The 16,627-nt window shown below is 38.1% G+C and overlaps 1 protein-coding gene across 6 annotated transcripts in view; it reads right to left on the reverse strand.

Annotated features, from left to right (window-relative positions):
• The window catches only part of GREB1L (GREB1 like retinoic acid receptor coactivator), a 137,458-nt gene that overhangs the window by 57,890 nt on the left and 62,941 nt on the right, over positions 1 to 16,627 (reverse strand). For 4 of the 6 annotated variants that reach the window (XM_030483752.1, XM_030483766.1, XM_030483736.1 and 1 more), the window contains 2 exons: positions 5,046 to 5,217; positions 4,622 to 4,819 (listed from right to left, as the gene is read on the reverse strand). In XM_030483752.1, the coding sequence (XP_030339612.1) occupies positions 4,622 to 4,819; positions 5,046 to 5,214 (367 nt within the window). In that variant the 5' untranslated portion in view covers positions 5,215 to 5,217. The remainder of the gene's footprint in view (positions 1 to 4,621; positions 4,820 to 5,045; positions 5,218 to 16,627) is intronic. The other 2 variants (XM_030483776.1, XM_030483759.1) reach the window with 1 other exon arrangement.

The following is a 16,627-nucleotide window of genomic DNA, read 5'->3' on the forward strand; positions in this document are numbered from 1 at the left end:
CTATTATCATGGGCACCAGCAGCCTCTTACCTGGGAGACTGTTGATCTGAATATATTTAGTATTGCCTACGATTTAGGATATATAGGACTGTACTACAGAAATGCTACATCCTGCCTAATCTGGAAATAATACCTAAGATTTATCCCCTGTCTCTTACTCTACCCAAAGTGCTCTCAGATCACTTCGCGTTCCCCTTCTTCCTCCTTGCACAACCTCCTCTGGCATCCTCCTCTGCTTTGGCTGGCGACATCTTTGGATCAGAGATATGTATGTGCAGACTGGCTGGCCAGCACATGCCTCTGTAATGTTCAGGCTGTGTAAGAGGAGAGCTATAATTACTTTTTTGCCCCAGGGGACCTTAGTTTGGGGACTCCGATGTCATCCAACCAGCTCCTGAAATTCACAAACCTTGCTGAAATTCAGTACCTTCAGGTTTAATACCTTTCTGCAGAAAGCTAAGGAGGGCTGCAGGGCTTAGCCAGGCACGGCTGGGGCTCCCTTCCCCCAGGAGATATGGAGAGAATGTCAATCTGCTTCTGAGCAATTTAAGTAAGTCTTGAATTTTCCTTTAAAGACATGCACATGGTATACTCAAGAGCCCTTCATTATCCTTCCTTCCCTTGGCTTTTGGGGCTAAAAATCACTCTTCCAGTTTTAAGTTCCTGCTGCTTTTTTGAACCCAATGAGAGAGTTCCACCCAAGAAACATTGACTTGGAAGCAAGTAACTGCCTGTGGGGAGAGGAAGGAGGGATTAATCCCCTTCTCTCATTTTCTGTTTCCAGCTAGCAAGCAACACAGAGAGCCCAACCTTATTTTTTTTTCTGTTTCGCAAGACTTTGCATTGATATTATGTTAGAGATAATGATTTCCACATTAGGAAAGACAAGACGTGATGTCTCTGTACAAGCAGAACTTGTGCTGCCCATGCTTAAGACTTAGAACATGCAAAATCCATTTACATTTCATAGCTATTCATTTATAATTGAGCTTGCACCTAAAACTCTGTGTCAAGCAGCACTAACAGATACAACTCTTAAGAAAAAAGAATGGCACTTCAGTGTCACATTTACCTGTGTACCTTCTATAGACATCTAAGTATGAAGAGGAGAAAACTCTTGAGCCACTAAAACAAACCAACTTCTCTTGACAAAATTGCTCATCAATATGTAATTATAAAAAGAAAATGCACAGAGCTGAGCTGTTCTATTGAAAAAATCATCTTCCCACAGGATCTCAGCTTTGTTTTAAATAAAGAACAGGCACTTATATTCTGATTAGAGATTTGCAAATACCAAGAGCAGTCACAAAAAAAAGAACACTGAATAGCTTTTACAGATATAATCTGCATTTCTTTGAAAGAAAATTCATTAGTTTTTGCTTCTGAGAAGCACATTTACATTCTCCAACATCATTTCATTGAAATTAATCCAGTCAAGTCTTCCTGAAAATGAAAATGTATTCCCAGAACTGTCAACACCTAAAGTGCTGGAATCTTCTTAAAAATGAAATCTGTATATATTTTACCTTTCCCCACAAGTAAGAAGACATAGTTTCAGTGTGGGGTACCAGGCCCTTGTTGTACTGCAGTAAATGAGGTATTTGCATAAGGAATTAGCTTCCAAGAATTACATATGAATTACGGGTCACTGTCACTTGCTATTGTAACTTCACAGTAACTGATCAGGTGTTAAGTACCTGCTTACCTAATTGCTTTTGAAACTACTTTGGCCCTTCTTTAAGCATCAGGTAAATTGAGGATTTACTAACAAAAGAAAGGTGCTACTATTGTGTTTCCCACAGCTTGCATAAAATCCCATTCCACAAATTAGAAACAACCTGTTTTAAAGGTACAGCAAACAAGTGGTTCGGAACAGCTACTTCTGTTATTTTGTTGCATATCTGAGGTACCTGTATGAAAAAGAAGAATTTTTTTTCTCGAAACCTGATTTTCATGGAAGGTGTTAAGTCAGTTACAAAAGTTTGTGTTGAGCAGCAAAAAAAAAAAAGGGCAAGAAAAAAAAAAAAGCCCCTGAAAATAAATGAATCCCTTTTATGACAAATAGTAAGGATCAATAGCAAATGCAGTTGCTCTTTCCAATGGGCTAGCAGGAGAGTTAAGGGGTCTAATACTACAGCCAGCTGTGAAGGAGCTTCTGACAAACTGTTACTTGTGAGGCACTTATTCTTTTAACTGATGAATAAAGGCATTAAGATCTACTTTTTCTGCACCCATGTGACTGACAATTCAGCCATCTGAATAAAAGAACAAGTCAACACGGAAAATGATATGATGATTATGGCACACATCCTGAATTCAGGAAAAGCAAACAGCACAAATACTTTAAAAGAGAAAAGTTTTCACCCCATCTGTGCTAAAAGGTGGGAGATAGGTTTTACAACAAGTGGAGCTATGAACTGCAGGTTCTCGTACCCATATTTTAGTCTGGATAAGCAATTAAATACGTGCTTAGTTTAAAGTATTCAGACACACAGGGACTTCAATTACTCTATCAGTAATCTTTAACATTTTCTTAATGTTATTTATCTTTGCAATTAAATAACTAAGATAAGGGATGTAAACAAAGGCAGCAACCCTGTCTACATCTCTGGAAGAGCATATTAATGAGGTGAAAGATGAGCTATCAGATTAATATCTTGCTGAGATACAGTCTGCAGCATGAATGTTTGGGAACGTGGGTGTTTTAAACACTTACATAAAACTGTCCTAACAGATCATTAGCAGTATTATAAAAAATGTATTCTCCTTTCCTTTTCCAGATACAAAACCACTTTTCTTCTAAATCAGTTCCTTGAGAACAACACTGAAGAACATGGAACAGCTTGCACGCGGATGGAAGGTCACCTCTCAAAGACACAGACATCTATCTGAAAGCTCACAACTAACATTTTTGTCTGGATGTGCAAGTGCAACCAGGGATCATTAGAATGTGTGTGTGAGTCTGAGAAAGATCTCTTGATGTCATACAAAAAGCTATTTCACAATCATATACATGGTCACCTTGGAGCCAGATAAGGTTTTCAGTCCTACTCCTCCTACTGGCAGGCTGGTCCAGAACTGTGACACCAACAATTAAAGAACACTAAAGCTTTAACCTGAATGCATTCATCAAGATTTTATGCATCCATTACACTTCTGCAGGGCCCTGCTGGCATGACCAGCTCTTCTCCCTTCTTCGTTTTATTTATCCTTTATAAATTTAAAAGGCATACTCCATCTCAGCTTCTGTCCTGGTAGGCAACGAGCCTCATTAGATAGAACTTCTTCCTCTTACCATTCTATTGGTTCTCCTCTGCATTCTGTCCAATTTATTTTACATTTCTTTAACAGAAGTGATCAGAACTGCTCCTGTTCTCCACAGGAGATAGATTGATACAGGATTTATTGATACTTGCCCTCAATGGAGAATACCTTCCTAGGAAAACATAATTTTATACTTTCTCCTCTCCTCCTACCAATTTACTAGCCTCCAAAGGATAGCAAACACACTTCTGTGTGAAAAACAAATTCCCTCAACAATATACCCCAGCTTCCCATAATGCCGGGCTTTCTATTCTTTGTGTTACAGGGAACTGGCAGTACATTGTTACAGAGTGTAAACATGCCCATGTAAGCTGCAAGGAAGGAGTAAAAGCAAAAAAGTCAACATTTGCCACTAAGTACCTTCCAAAATGTCAAAGAATTACCAGTGACTAATGCTTACTTCTATCACTGCTACAGTAAGGTACAAAACCATTCTACAAATCATGACTTTTTATGAACTCTGCACAAGGAAGCTCATAATTCCAGAAAGCATTGAATAAAATGTCAAGAAGGGCTTTCGGGCCTGGTGAGAAGGGTTGTTTGTTTTCAAGTGTTTGTGGGGCAGAGGGTGTTTTTAAGAGAGCACATCTAATATGAATAGATCTTCCTTCTTTAAGGATGTTACATCTGCAGAATAGAACAATTGTGGGATAAGATGAACAAATTACATCGAGTTTACTTGGTCCAAATAGTATGAGCATAATGATCTGACCTTTTCTTTAATGCATTTAAAACCAAACAAAAACAGTACTGTCAATATTTTGCTCATCTTGAACAACAGTCAGGACATCTCAAGGTAAACAAACAGTGGCCAGCAAGCAGATGGGGAAGACAAAACAAAGCTTCCACTACCATTCCTCTTATCTCCTTGGCAGCAAAAGCAACACCAAGCCTCTTCTCCATTTTCGCTCTTCAAAGTCTTCATTCTGCCCACGGAAGCAACTAAATCAGCTTTGCCAGTGTTTCTGAGAATAATTATGGGATAGATTGAGAATCAGCTGTACTGATGCCGACTTATGCAACTTCTTTGAGGACAGTAAACCAATAAACTCAGAAAACGAGGGGCTTTCGGAAACTAATTAAGTGCCACAGCGAGTCTTAGACACTGCCTTCAAATAATACATTACATTTTATGTCCTAAAACAAGGCCTCTTAATCAGTATTTTCTCAGATTTAAGACTTCGACTATAAGCTGTATTTCCAGACTTCCTAGTTCAAGAGTTTCTAACTGTAGAGAATGGGCATTATACTCAGAATTAATTGTAAAGGTCACACAGTAAAAAAAATGGATACCAACCATCAGTAGTGCAAGACCCTTCTGGGGCAGGTTTTTGTGAATATGGGATTGGTGGACTACTTGAATCTGACATGTCTTCATCCTCCTCTTCATCTTCCATTTCGTTAGCAGTTTGGTTGGTAGAAAAGTCCAGGTTTCCATTTTGGGAATAGCGATGTACTAACTCTTTATCCAGCTCTTCTACCTTTGGCTTCACATCTGAGAAGAATAAAAAAGAAAATCAACTTTTCACTTGAACAGCATTTGCATCTATCTCCTTTACAAAAATAACCAGCGTGCCATTCTTCCGCCTTAGTGAAGCCTAAGATTCAGATTTAGTGTAACACAATGAACAGCTGTCCAGTCTCCCCTTTTTTTTTTTTTTTTTAAATGAAATGCCTCCCACCCTTTTCTCACACAGAAAAACAATTGAAATGTGCCATACTTTCATGGTTACCTTCCGGCAAGAAAGGAGGCTGGTCAGGATCCAGGTACAGCTGTGAGAAGATCGGCCGTGGGACCACACTGCTACATCTCAAAGAAGCTTCTATAGAGTTATGAAGAGCTTCTTCAAAACGGGCAGATTTTAGTTGCCCTGCATATGAATTCCCCATGATCTAGAAACACAAAGAAAATAGCTGATAAGGGGATGAGGAAACGCATATGCAGACCATTTACAAATGAAGAGTGAGGTCTTATTAACGTTCATCATGACAGTGATATGAAGTTATTAAGAAAGCATGCTATGAAAATAACACCTCTGACTAGTACTACATGTTCACATTTCTCACTCAGTCTGGTAGACTGCACTCTCTCATTTCCATAACAGCTTTTAGCACATTTCCAACACACTGTCTACGCAGCTTCTCAACAGCCTTAGGAACCTGCCTGGTGTAGAATTTAATGGAGAATAGATAAAATCATTATTATTATATTTTTTAGGATTTTCAGAATCAGCTACAGAAGGGTGAGTACCACAGAAAATTAAAACCATCAAGTTTAGCTTCAATGTTAGTTGTCTAACAGTGCGTTTACATGATTTTACTTGTTAGTATGCCATCATTTGGAGAGAAACAATACGTAAAGACATCCAATAACTTGATTTTCGGCTCTTGCTAATATTAACGGAAATTATGTGAAAGGCCAGTTCTCTGTCTTTCCAAGGTCTTCATATCTTGTCTTCAGAGTAACACTATGAATTACATGTAGTCTGATCCACAGAATTCAAATGATCTAATCATACTCTTACAATAAAAGATTTAAGTACAAAAAAAAAGATATAAATAAATAGCAATCAAACCATACACAGCAAATGCTGTGAAATGTTTCTATTTTAAATTACGCTTTCTCCTAGTATAGTGATAACAATGTGCTTAAGGTAGGATTTCAGGAATGTATTCGAATGAAAAGACTTTACTTAAAATACCGTAGTAAAAACTAATCAATCTTTAAAAATCAGAAAATTTTTACTTCTCACAGTACATCATTTGCCTGAAGTCTGTTCATCCTCCATATCTTCCACAATCCATATATACAATCTATGCCAACTACTTTCATAGGAAACTATTAACAAAATACATAGTATGCACACAGGAAAAATGCTGGTGAGCCAGGCTATTTCATTTGCCTCTCTGGCAACCATATAAAATGACTTACCTGTGGATGGCAATTGGCACAGATTTACCTGAGAAAGTTGGTTAGTATTAACAGAGGACATTTCTAGCTTGCCAAAAGAAAACAAGATTGCAATTGGAAATGCTAAGTAAAGGAAAGCTTAAGAAACCGGCATGTAGTCAGGGTAGAAGGAAGGCTTGTTGGGGATGCGCTTGTGCAAGACAGGACAGGCAGAGGTACCAGAGAGCTGGGGGACCCGCTGGGCTGCGGCAGGGGAAGCTAGGAGCCCTGGAGACCAGCACCGGGGAGCAGCACTGGGCAGCTGATTTCCTAACTCTGCCCGAGGCCATTAGGGCAGCTGGGCCTCAGTTGGAGTTGAAGGGAGCTAAGCAGGGGAGAGCAGGGGCAGGGGGAGCAGGAGGCTCTCCCTGTGCAGGGGACGCGAGCCGGCCTGGTCGGGTTGTGCCATCATGATGCAGCCTCCCAAAAGCACCAATTCAAAGTATTAATGCTTTAGTGCTTCTGCTTTTGATTCTATCTTTAAATGCCTAGTGCAATTAAGAAGGGCTTCGTTTTCCTCTTCCCAGTGTAAATGGGAGGCAGCTCTCACTGAATGCACCACAGCAGCATCACAGGAGGCAGCGGGCGAATGATGTGCTTTGAATGTGCTTTAAACTTGCTCATTTTGTGTGTGTGGAGGGGGGGGTCGAGGAGGCAGCAAAGAGTCTGGAGGAAAAATAAGTTGGTGAAATTTGAAGGGAAGGAAAAAAAAAGAGGACACCCCCCCCCATTTTCGTTGTTAATACATGTACCTGCCATAAATGTATTTAAATATGATCAAACCCAACAATTTAATGTAACTAAATCAATGCTCATTGTTAAAAAAAAGTTATCCAAATAATATGTCTATCCTACATTCCTCCATGAGGCCATTTGGTAAAAATAAACAAACAAAACCCTGTTACTTTATAGAGTGAAATTAAGACAAGTTTTCCCTAAAATTCTGCACATCTGACATAGCGTCTGTGAGCTCAGGGGGATATGGGACAGACGGTCCCAAGCTGAGTGCAGTTGAGACTATCTGACACAGTGTCTGAGTGAAAATGGAGCTGGACTTGACTGAGGAGCTCCTCCCCGGTCTCACATGCCTGTTTTTCTCCTGTCAACACTGATACACCAGCTCTCACCCTCACACCCACTGTCCTCTATCCATCCATGCTGCACCAAACTATGCCAGAGCCTACCTGCATGCACTGAGAGGCTTCTAAGGGCAGGAGGTTTGATTTGGGGGTAAATAGTTCTCTCCACATCTACATGCACACTAATTGGAGCTAGCTCAGCACAGAGCTGGTTAAATTCCAAGAGATGGGCAGTTTGCACATCTGTAATACATTATTCCAACCCTCATCTTTCCTTTTACCTGCACCGCTGGGTAGCAGGGAAATTCACAATTGCCTACTTCCCTTAACAACCTTTTGAACTCTGCTTTGGATTGGACTCTGCGGGATGTTACTATGTGCATTACGTAGAGTATATATGTATAGTAAAGTTTGCTGTTGTACATTCTACACACACACACACACACATTGCCAAGGAAGAAGATTCAATTTGACAACAGCCACTCTCCAGGCTTTCCCTCTTTACCTCACTGTCTTTGCCACTCTGCTCAGTCCGAAGATTTTTATTTCATGTCTTTAAACTATAGTACAGATAAACAATTAAAATTGAGTAATTTCAAAATGAAACCTGCAGCAAAACATGAAACGAGGAGGATTTCCTAGCATTCAGTCACATGCACCTCCAGGCTCTGTCACTCTCAGGGTACTTCTCTGCAGATACTAAGGCATCATGTACTACTACCCAACACATCTCCACTGCCGCAATGCTTCTTCAAAGCAGATTTCCTAAGCCTACTTCAAGTCTTCTTTGCAGTGGCCCATCAATGAACTGGAGGATTAACTGGAATATTTGCTGGAGTTTGAGAGCTGCCTTACACCAGAGTTGGAAAGCAGCCCTCACATCTCAGTCTGGGTCCTTACAAAGACACGTGAAAAAGGCAATCATGAAATTCCATTAACCTGACCACAAACGAGGGAGTATTAATACTATCGGTTTTCATAAAAAAATAAATATGGGCATTCGTTAGGGGAATAAAACCTACAATTACTGGGAGCTTCCATCAAAGCAGACAGAAATGGAAGCAATAAAAGCCAAATTTCAAAGATGGTTGATTTTAGCACCGCATCACTTAACTGCAGTGAAGGACCCAGGGAAATTCTGATCACTCTTTCAACCCCAGAAGCTGAACTTACAAGGAAGTCTTGTTAACTCAAGCAAATAACCTTGTCCCAGGCGGTCATCCAGGTTTCAAAAGATCTGTGCAGAAACATGACACTGGATGTTCAAGAAGGACCAAAGCCCAGGTCCAGCAGTGTGTAAGTACGGTAAACATTACTCACTTTTAGTTAGAAAAATGGTACTATGGTACTTCACATACCAAAAAAAAGTAACCTCTGAAAAGTGGATTGTTACTCAATAGCTCTTGGGAGCTAGGACTGCACACTGAGTTGAAGCCTCTGCTAGTAAAAATATAATCAGATCATTCAGTACACCAGATACCACATATTTGGCCTCCAGGTAGGTCATGACCCCAGAGACTTTAAAGGAGAGGAACTGAACAGGAGGATGAGGGAGGGGGTGAGTGTTGTTGTTATGGCTTAAAGCAATTTCACAATTACCTGATAGCGAATGATGAATCTGATGCAAACACCCTCCATTAAGTCGGCTCTATCAAGTCCTTACTTTGTGTTTAACCTAATGATGTAATTGTGTTCTCCAAAACACATAATCTGGCTTCTGATCTGGCCTAACCCCACAGGAAAGTTTCTCTTCAAAGGAAAAGAAAGCAAGTTCCTTCACAAGGAACAAAAAGCAAGTTCCTGCCAGGCTCAGCACAGCTTCTGTATCTCAAAGGGTTATCTTAGGCAAAGAGAGACCAGGCATCTATTTATGCTGCAGAATTGTTTGGGAACTGGTTGTTTCAGGTACAGCTAGCATTTTCTATTATTTACGTCATTCTTATTGATGTTCTGAAGGTATTATTTTTTCCCATTAGAGCATCATTAGGATGCATTATGAACATGCATACAGCAGAAAGGATGACAATTGATAATGACAATAACAAATATATATACTAATTAAAAGTGTAGACTTTAAAGTCAAAAATATATATCCAGCATTAACTGTAGCATTCAGTGGGGAAAGACTTCTGTGAGTCAATACAAGAGGGCAGGGCAGTCTCATTAACAGATCCCTTATCTCATAACATTTGTAAGATCCCTTTTTCCCCCCACAGTCCTTTCAAGATCCTGAGATACTCGCCCTGCTTTTGTCTTGGTTAAGAATATTCAAATTCGACTGTAAAAGAGTTTACAATCTTATGTAGCAAGTAGTAGATAAATAATTCATTCACAACGTCTTTCAGGAAAGAAGAATGGTTAGTTTGTATGACTCTGTTTACAGTGGAGTTTTCTTTCATTTTTATTTTTCATTTTATTTTGAAGAAAGTATAGATAACATCCAATATTGCTAAAATCTAGTCTTTCGGTCTGATGTTGCCACTACTGTGTCAGAGGAATGGGAAAAATCAAGAACGCCTTTGTTTTCCTGACAAGGTTTTTCCTCTTATTGCTCAATTAATAGTATTTGTACTTGGAGTATTGCATCAGATTACCTGTGATTTGGACAATTCATTGGACAGAGAAAGACAAATGGATATACAGCAGAGCTACACGCAGGATGGTGCAATAGGGCAGCTGTTTCCCCTCAATGAGAAACAGAAAGCGAATCACAAGTGGTGCTTAATATGGAGGCTGCTATGCCCTTACTGCTCCATCTCTTCTACCCCAAGACTATCCCCACTGTCTTCAGGCACAGTTCACAAAATAATAAACATACTAAAGGTAAAATTCACACCTGAATTCAGGATGGTGTTAGTAAGTTGAACTTACATGCATGAAGCTGTCAACTTCAAATCACCCCCAAATACTGCAAAAATTAAGTCTGAATTGCAGTTTTAAATTAAAAGTCAGTGATTTGGGAGTTTTCAACTTCAGAGTATAAACCAGCAGTGACGTAACACTAAGGCTGAAAAAGGAAAACCACCAAGAATAGAAACTGAAACATAATCTCATCTCTTTTACTTAAAATTTGAAATGTCTCTAGTTCTTTTTTTTAGCAGTATTATTTACTGAACTGTACACATAAAAAGGAGTTTACAGATGCAATCAAACAGCATATATTGCAAGGTGCGGTGTTACTGCAAGTTAAGCTCAAGTCAAGTTTTACAAAATGGTAGTTCAGAAGTTTTAAGTTACAAGTTCAGCACTTGTGTTTATTGCCTAACATCCCACATTTTCCTTCATCTTTCAAATGTTCTGATAAAACTGTCTCAGAATCTTCAGATACAATCTTTTGTAAGGCTGAAGGTTTAAAACACTATTTTAAAGTTAAGTCTGTGTAGTTAGAATCAAATTATGTAAACCCAGCAACAGTCAGTTCTTCTTATCCCCAAACTGGAGCTAGAAGTCATTTTGCAAGATTTCTGCACATGAAGCTTTGTGACAAGAACTGTAAAGACCTTGCACTGGCTTTACTCTTCTCCAGGTTATGGCTCCCACTCAGAAAAGAAATGTTGCATTTCAGGTCGGCTGAACTCTCATGGCACAGAGAGAGGAAAATTTGTGCTGTCAGCACACTGGGGATGCTCAACACATTCTTCTAGTGAATACTGAAAAGATTCAAGGATTAAGCATGTGCCAAACTTCATTTGATGCTGTTTCATCAGTAAACAAGCAGATGAAAGAAGACATCTGACCTCACTACTTAATTTACATGAACTGACATACAGTGACTACACACTATGCAAAAATTATGGAGGACTAGTTTCTGTGAATAAATGCTGCCATGCTAGAAGCCTTTAAAGTGATATATGCCTACCTGAATATGTAAAACTACATGAAAAAGTACTATAAAGACACTGGAACATTACTGGAGCAAAACTGTAGCTGATACAATTTGGTGGGGTACTTGGAATCAAGAATGTCTTTTGATGTCTGTTGTAAATGCATAGCTTGTTTTCATGGGCAAAGACTGTCTTCTGCATGTAAACGCTCATATACAGATAGGCACTATATGTTCTGTCACCAGTTGCATGCACCCATACACTATTACTGTCTTTTTTACACTCTCATCCACCCACATTTGTTCACAGAACCCTCCTCTACCCCGCCAAGCTTTTGCAAATATATCATTTCCCTAAGTATTCCTCCTCTGCCTTCTTACTGTGGAAAATGGAAGAAACCATTAATAAACCATATTTTAGAAACCATAAAAAAACAATATTTTGTAATTATAATATTAAACATATGTATATCCTTCTTAGTCTTCTCCCATTGCATCCCCTGGTGTTTCATTGAAAGGTCAATGATACAGGGTTATGAACAGTGACAGGAAGTCAGATGACAATGAATTTGACCATAAAGGCTATAAAAGAATAGAAGAGTTAATGAAAATTCAGTTGCCAGAAATGCAAAACTAAATGTTCGGTAGTATATAACTAAGAATGAGAAGATTATATAGTGGAGTATGAACTTTACATGAATAGGCCTATGTCCTTCATAATATAGAAGCTTTCCGGAGTTAATTATGTCAATTTAGCGTATTCTGACTGCAAGGCTTTTAGAGCCCTTTTAAATGATGTTATGAAACTAGCAGATAAGTTACTGTGACCTTTTTTTCAGCGTTTTTAAAATTAATTTGTAGAAGATGGAGCAAATCTTTTCATGCTACTGAGATCTTTCACAATGTACATAGGGAATGGAACATTACTATCCACCTTCAACAAGAGAGGTACATTTTCCCTTTTTTTCTCTTTCCTTTCCACAGAAAAACCTTCAGGTGGAAAAAAAAAAAGTTATCACCCTACAAAACTAGCTTTTAATTTTGAAGTTCTGGTAATATTAAAGACTTCATTATTTTAAAAGGAGTATGTACTCACACATGTAAGAGAAATATGTACTTGGTTGCTTACACACTCATTGCAGAAGGGGCACAAATAAATCACTAAGGAGCACTTTTTAAAATCTCAGCCTGCTTCCTTGAAACGAGCATGCTCACACATAGCTTTCCTCATTTATGTTCTCTGCCCTAAATCAATAGTACTATTAACCACATTATTAATGCCAGTGCAATACAACCAAATTGGTAATGGTGCTTAATCCAAGTTCTAGGATCAAGGCATATTTTTGCTGTGTAATTTTGATTTTGCAATTAGCTGCAGACATGAATTATGATTTATTCTCCTAACAACTTAGGGTTGTACCACAGCTAGGCAAGGTACACATTTGAATCCTTTCAGCTACCACTGCTACTAACACAGCAGATAGATAAAACTAACGTAGTATATAAATAATTAGTGTGATAACTATTTAAATGAACATAACTGCATGTAGCATTTTGCTCCTTACTGAAATGTTTTTCTGAGCCCGAATTTGTTCCCCAAATCATGTATTCAAAATCAACACCTGTTCCCAAATCTAACGGATTTATTGAAACTTTGTTGTTTTTATAAACTTTTCATATGCGTAAGTGCACAGTCATTCCCTGACAATACATATTTTGCTAGTAATACACAGATCTTATTGTAAGTTATTAGCTAACAACTATATCAAGTAATTACTAATTCAAATTATTCAAAACAATTAGTCTTGTTACCTCTTTCTAAATACAAAACACAAGTCCATATTTGCCAACAGTTTTAATGCTGATAATTATCACTAACTGTGTACTTTCATGAATTATATTTTTTTTCCCTGAGGGGCTGCATCTGTCCTGAGAAAGTTACCAGTGTTGCAAGAGAGTCATATAATGACAGAAAACTCATATTAATAATGACATCTCAACTTGCACTGCTTGTGAAACTCAAGGGATGATGATCTATCAAGCCGATGTAGTCTGGTTACTTAGAAGCTGAGCACTTCACCTACAATCCCAAGCATCCTTTGAATGCCTTATCAGTGAATTTTTGATATAAACTCTTCAATACAACTGGACTAAAGAAGACCACCATATGAAGCTAATAATATTAATGTGTTTTCCAACCACTGAGTTTGCTCAACTTGCTGGAAATTCTTCTTAATCTTTTTCCTGCACATCCTTTCTTCTGCCTTCAGACCTCAATACTGTAAGTACATATTCACCTGCCTGCTGTTGTTTATTTCTTCAATAGGACTATGGAGTAGGACTGTGCACTATGGCTTAGTAAATGATGTATGTAAATTATTGTAAATCTTTAGGCTACTAGGCTGCAAAAATCTGTGTTTAAAACATCATAGCTTATGCTTTTTATTTATTGTATGCACCAGCTACCATTTATACAGGAACTTATGCACACACTGCTTGACATTTTTTAAGACTGCTAATCAAGATGACATTATTTGACAGAAAAACAGCCAGAAAAAGAAATTTCACTACTAAGATCCAGGAAATGGAAGCTAAAATACAATCCCTTCTGACACATTTCAACTTCAGATTGCACAGTACAAGTGTTAAGCAGAAAAACCTTAATAAAAATCACCCCAGGTATCTGTATCTGCAGTAAAATTCTTTTTCACTGTGCTTTTTTTTTATTATTTATTTGTTAGATTTTTTTCCTCATGTGAAAGTGTTACTAAATAAGGGACACAAAATAAATTCTTATTGCCAAGCAATATAAACTAATTGCTGCTATTTATCTTATAGGCACATTACTTGTTCTGAAAATTCACAGTTCTAACACGTACTAACTGGCACTACTAAAAAAATCCCTTTCTGAGTAACAGGCATAATGGTAATACAGATTACATCAGCTCTTAAAACTTCCCAGAGACGACCCGATTCTTCAGGAACATCCACTCAGTATTTTCTTTTTCCACAGTATTCATGTTATCTGGTGCATGTTCTGGTTTGTGACAGCTATAATAGACTACAAATAAAGCACTGGAGTAGGTCTTTGTAAACTTCTGCTGTAAGCAATCCTTCCACCTCCACTGAAGCCGGCAGAGTTGGAGATGTAGCATGGCAGTTCTTCAAATATGCAACCTGAAAGTAATTTCAGGGTTACCAACTCGAAAAAAAGAGACAGTCTCTGCAGCCAGAGCACGTCTGCAACACTACAAAGGGTAACACCCTGCACCCAAAAGCCTCACATGCAGTGTTTCCCGCATCTGCTTCATCTGTAAAGCGCATAATCCAGCCAAAAGCACCATCAAGTTTTGCTCCTCTACCTCTCCAGGAAGATTATTAAATGAACCCCTAACACAGATTTCTGAATTAAAAGGTTAAATTACATCAAGAAGTGATAAAAAATGCCTTAAGCAATCAAACTTGCCTTCCCTAACACACACTTGGATAGAAGAAGATTAAGTGAGTTGTTGGTTCCTCACCTCCTCCAAAAAACTACTGTTTTCCTCCCTAGAACCCTGTCTGAAAACAAGGCAAGTCTGAAAGAAAGTTCTCCTTGGTTTTTATGAGGCTTGGAAACCACCAACCCTAGAAAGGAACCATCTAAGCTGGAAACAAGTCCCTCTTCTTTTGTGAAGGGGTTGGGACAAAACGTTCATCAGATTTACTCAGAGTACGTTCCTGCACAGCTCTTCTCAAAATACCATTTTAAAAATAGGTCAAAACAATCACATTTCTACTCTTTTGAACTCAGAATATGTATTAGAAAGAATAAACAAATTTTTCTTATCTGAAGCTCTCATGCAGTCTCTAAATAGAGAGGCATATCTAACATCATACTTCTGCAGTCACTTTTAGCCCATGATGCAGACACCAAAAAAACCCAACCCCTGACCAAAGCCAGCTGCTTTCATGGCCATTTCTATGCAAAAAACAAAGCACTGAATGGACAAGAAAACCCTGCATAGGTCAAAACCGTAACAATCAGCTTAAATCCACAAGTAATGTCAAGTCTAACATCATTTGGACACTTTTTGCGTCTTCTCTGACGCTGGGAAGCAGTGTCTAAATTGCCCATAGAATTTTTGTTTCCAAAAAAGTGGTAAGTTTATCATATTTAATTTCAGTGGAAATGGACTTCAAAGTGCAGAGTGCTTTGTGGAGTCCTTCCTTTTACACATGTGTTCATCATGTGTCAAAGTTAACTCTGCTTTCTCCCCTCCCCAGAATACCACAAATTCTTCAGTAAAATAAACAAAGCTCTGTCCAGAATCTCTGAAATTACCAGAGGCAACCCCTGTTTGAGATCAAAGATGCGCATCACTACTGGGCCTTCTGCAACATTCCAGATTTCAGTTAAGATGAAATTTGCAACAAACGAGAAATCAGCAGCACAAAATTTTAACACTACATCCAGGCATGCATCTTAAAAGAAGAGCTTTGACATTCAAGCTACCTTTTTCACATACTTAGGAATCCCGGTACGTATTTGTTAGATAAATGTCCACAAATAGCATTTTTATAATGCCATTTAGGTCTGGCAAAGAAAAACCTTTATTTACTTAAAAAAGAAATGCAAAAATTCAAAATTACATACTATTAACACCTAGTAAGAGAAGAAAACAATTTTCTCTTTCTAACGCTTATATTTGTGCAAGTCATGACCCACTACGATAAATTGTATATGGGGCCTTTATATCTTGGATGAAGAAAAAGTGATAATAAAATACATTATTTGTTGGAGATGTGCTTCTCTGCTTGTTTTTCTCCCCAAAGGAAAAGTCTTAATGATGTTTGCAGGCTGGACTAGTTTACCCCCAACATAAACATGCTAGCAGAGGCAATCTTGATTCCCAAAGCTGCTATTATGCTTTAGTGAGTCAGTAACACAGAAAATTCCCAGGTTCTATGCATTCTTGAAGGCATGCATAGAAAACTTCCAGTAAATACTGACATTCAAGAAACTAGTGCTCATAGTATTTTTTTTTTTGACTGCTGGCACAGTAGAACATAAATATTATGTATAAAATTCTCACTGTGGGCTAAAATCCACTTGAAAAAAAAAATAAAATAAATGCCCAAAACCTGATAAATAAATACTTTATAGTTAAAGAACAGTTGTCTCCAGTAGATGGGGACAACAATATTAATAATTCATATACTTCCATTTTACACACTTTGAGTAATTAAATTCTAGGGTTACAAATAAAATTAAGCATTACAGCTCAAATGTGTATTTCTCTAAGCAGTTTTATTATACAGATTATTTTACATAGCCCTTAGCTCCAAACAGATATACATGTAAAATGTGATATCCATTGTTTATAGCGATAAAGCTGAAAATAGACTCAAACAGACATCTCATTGAGTTTCTACAGCAAAAGCCAGTCCAATCTCATTGATAAATAAACC

The sequence above is a fragment of the Strigops habroptila genome, chromosome 1, assembly GCF_004027225.2.
Source record: "Strigops habroptila isolate Jane chromosome 1, bStrHab1.2.pri, whole genome shotgun sequence".
NCBI lineage: Eukaryota > Metazoa > Chordata > Aves > Psittaciformes > Psittacidae > Strigops > Strigops habroptila.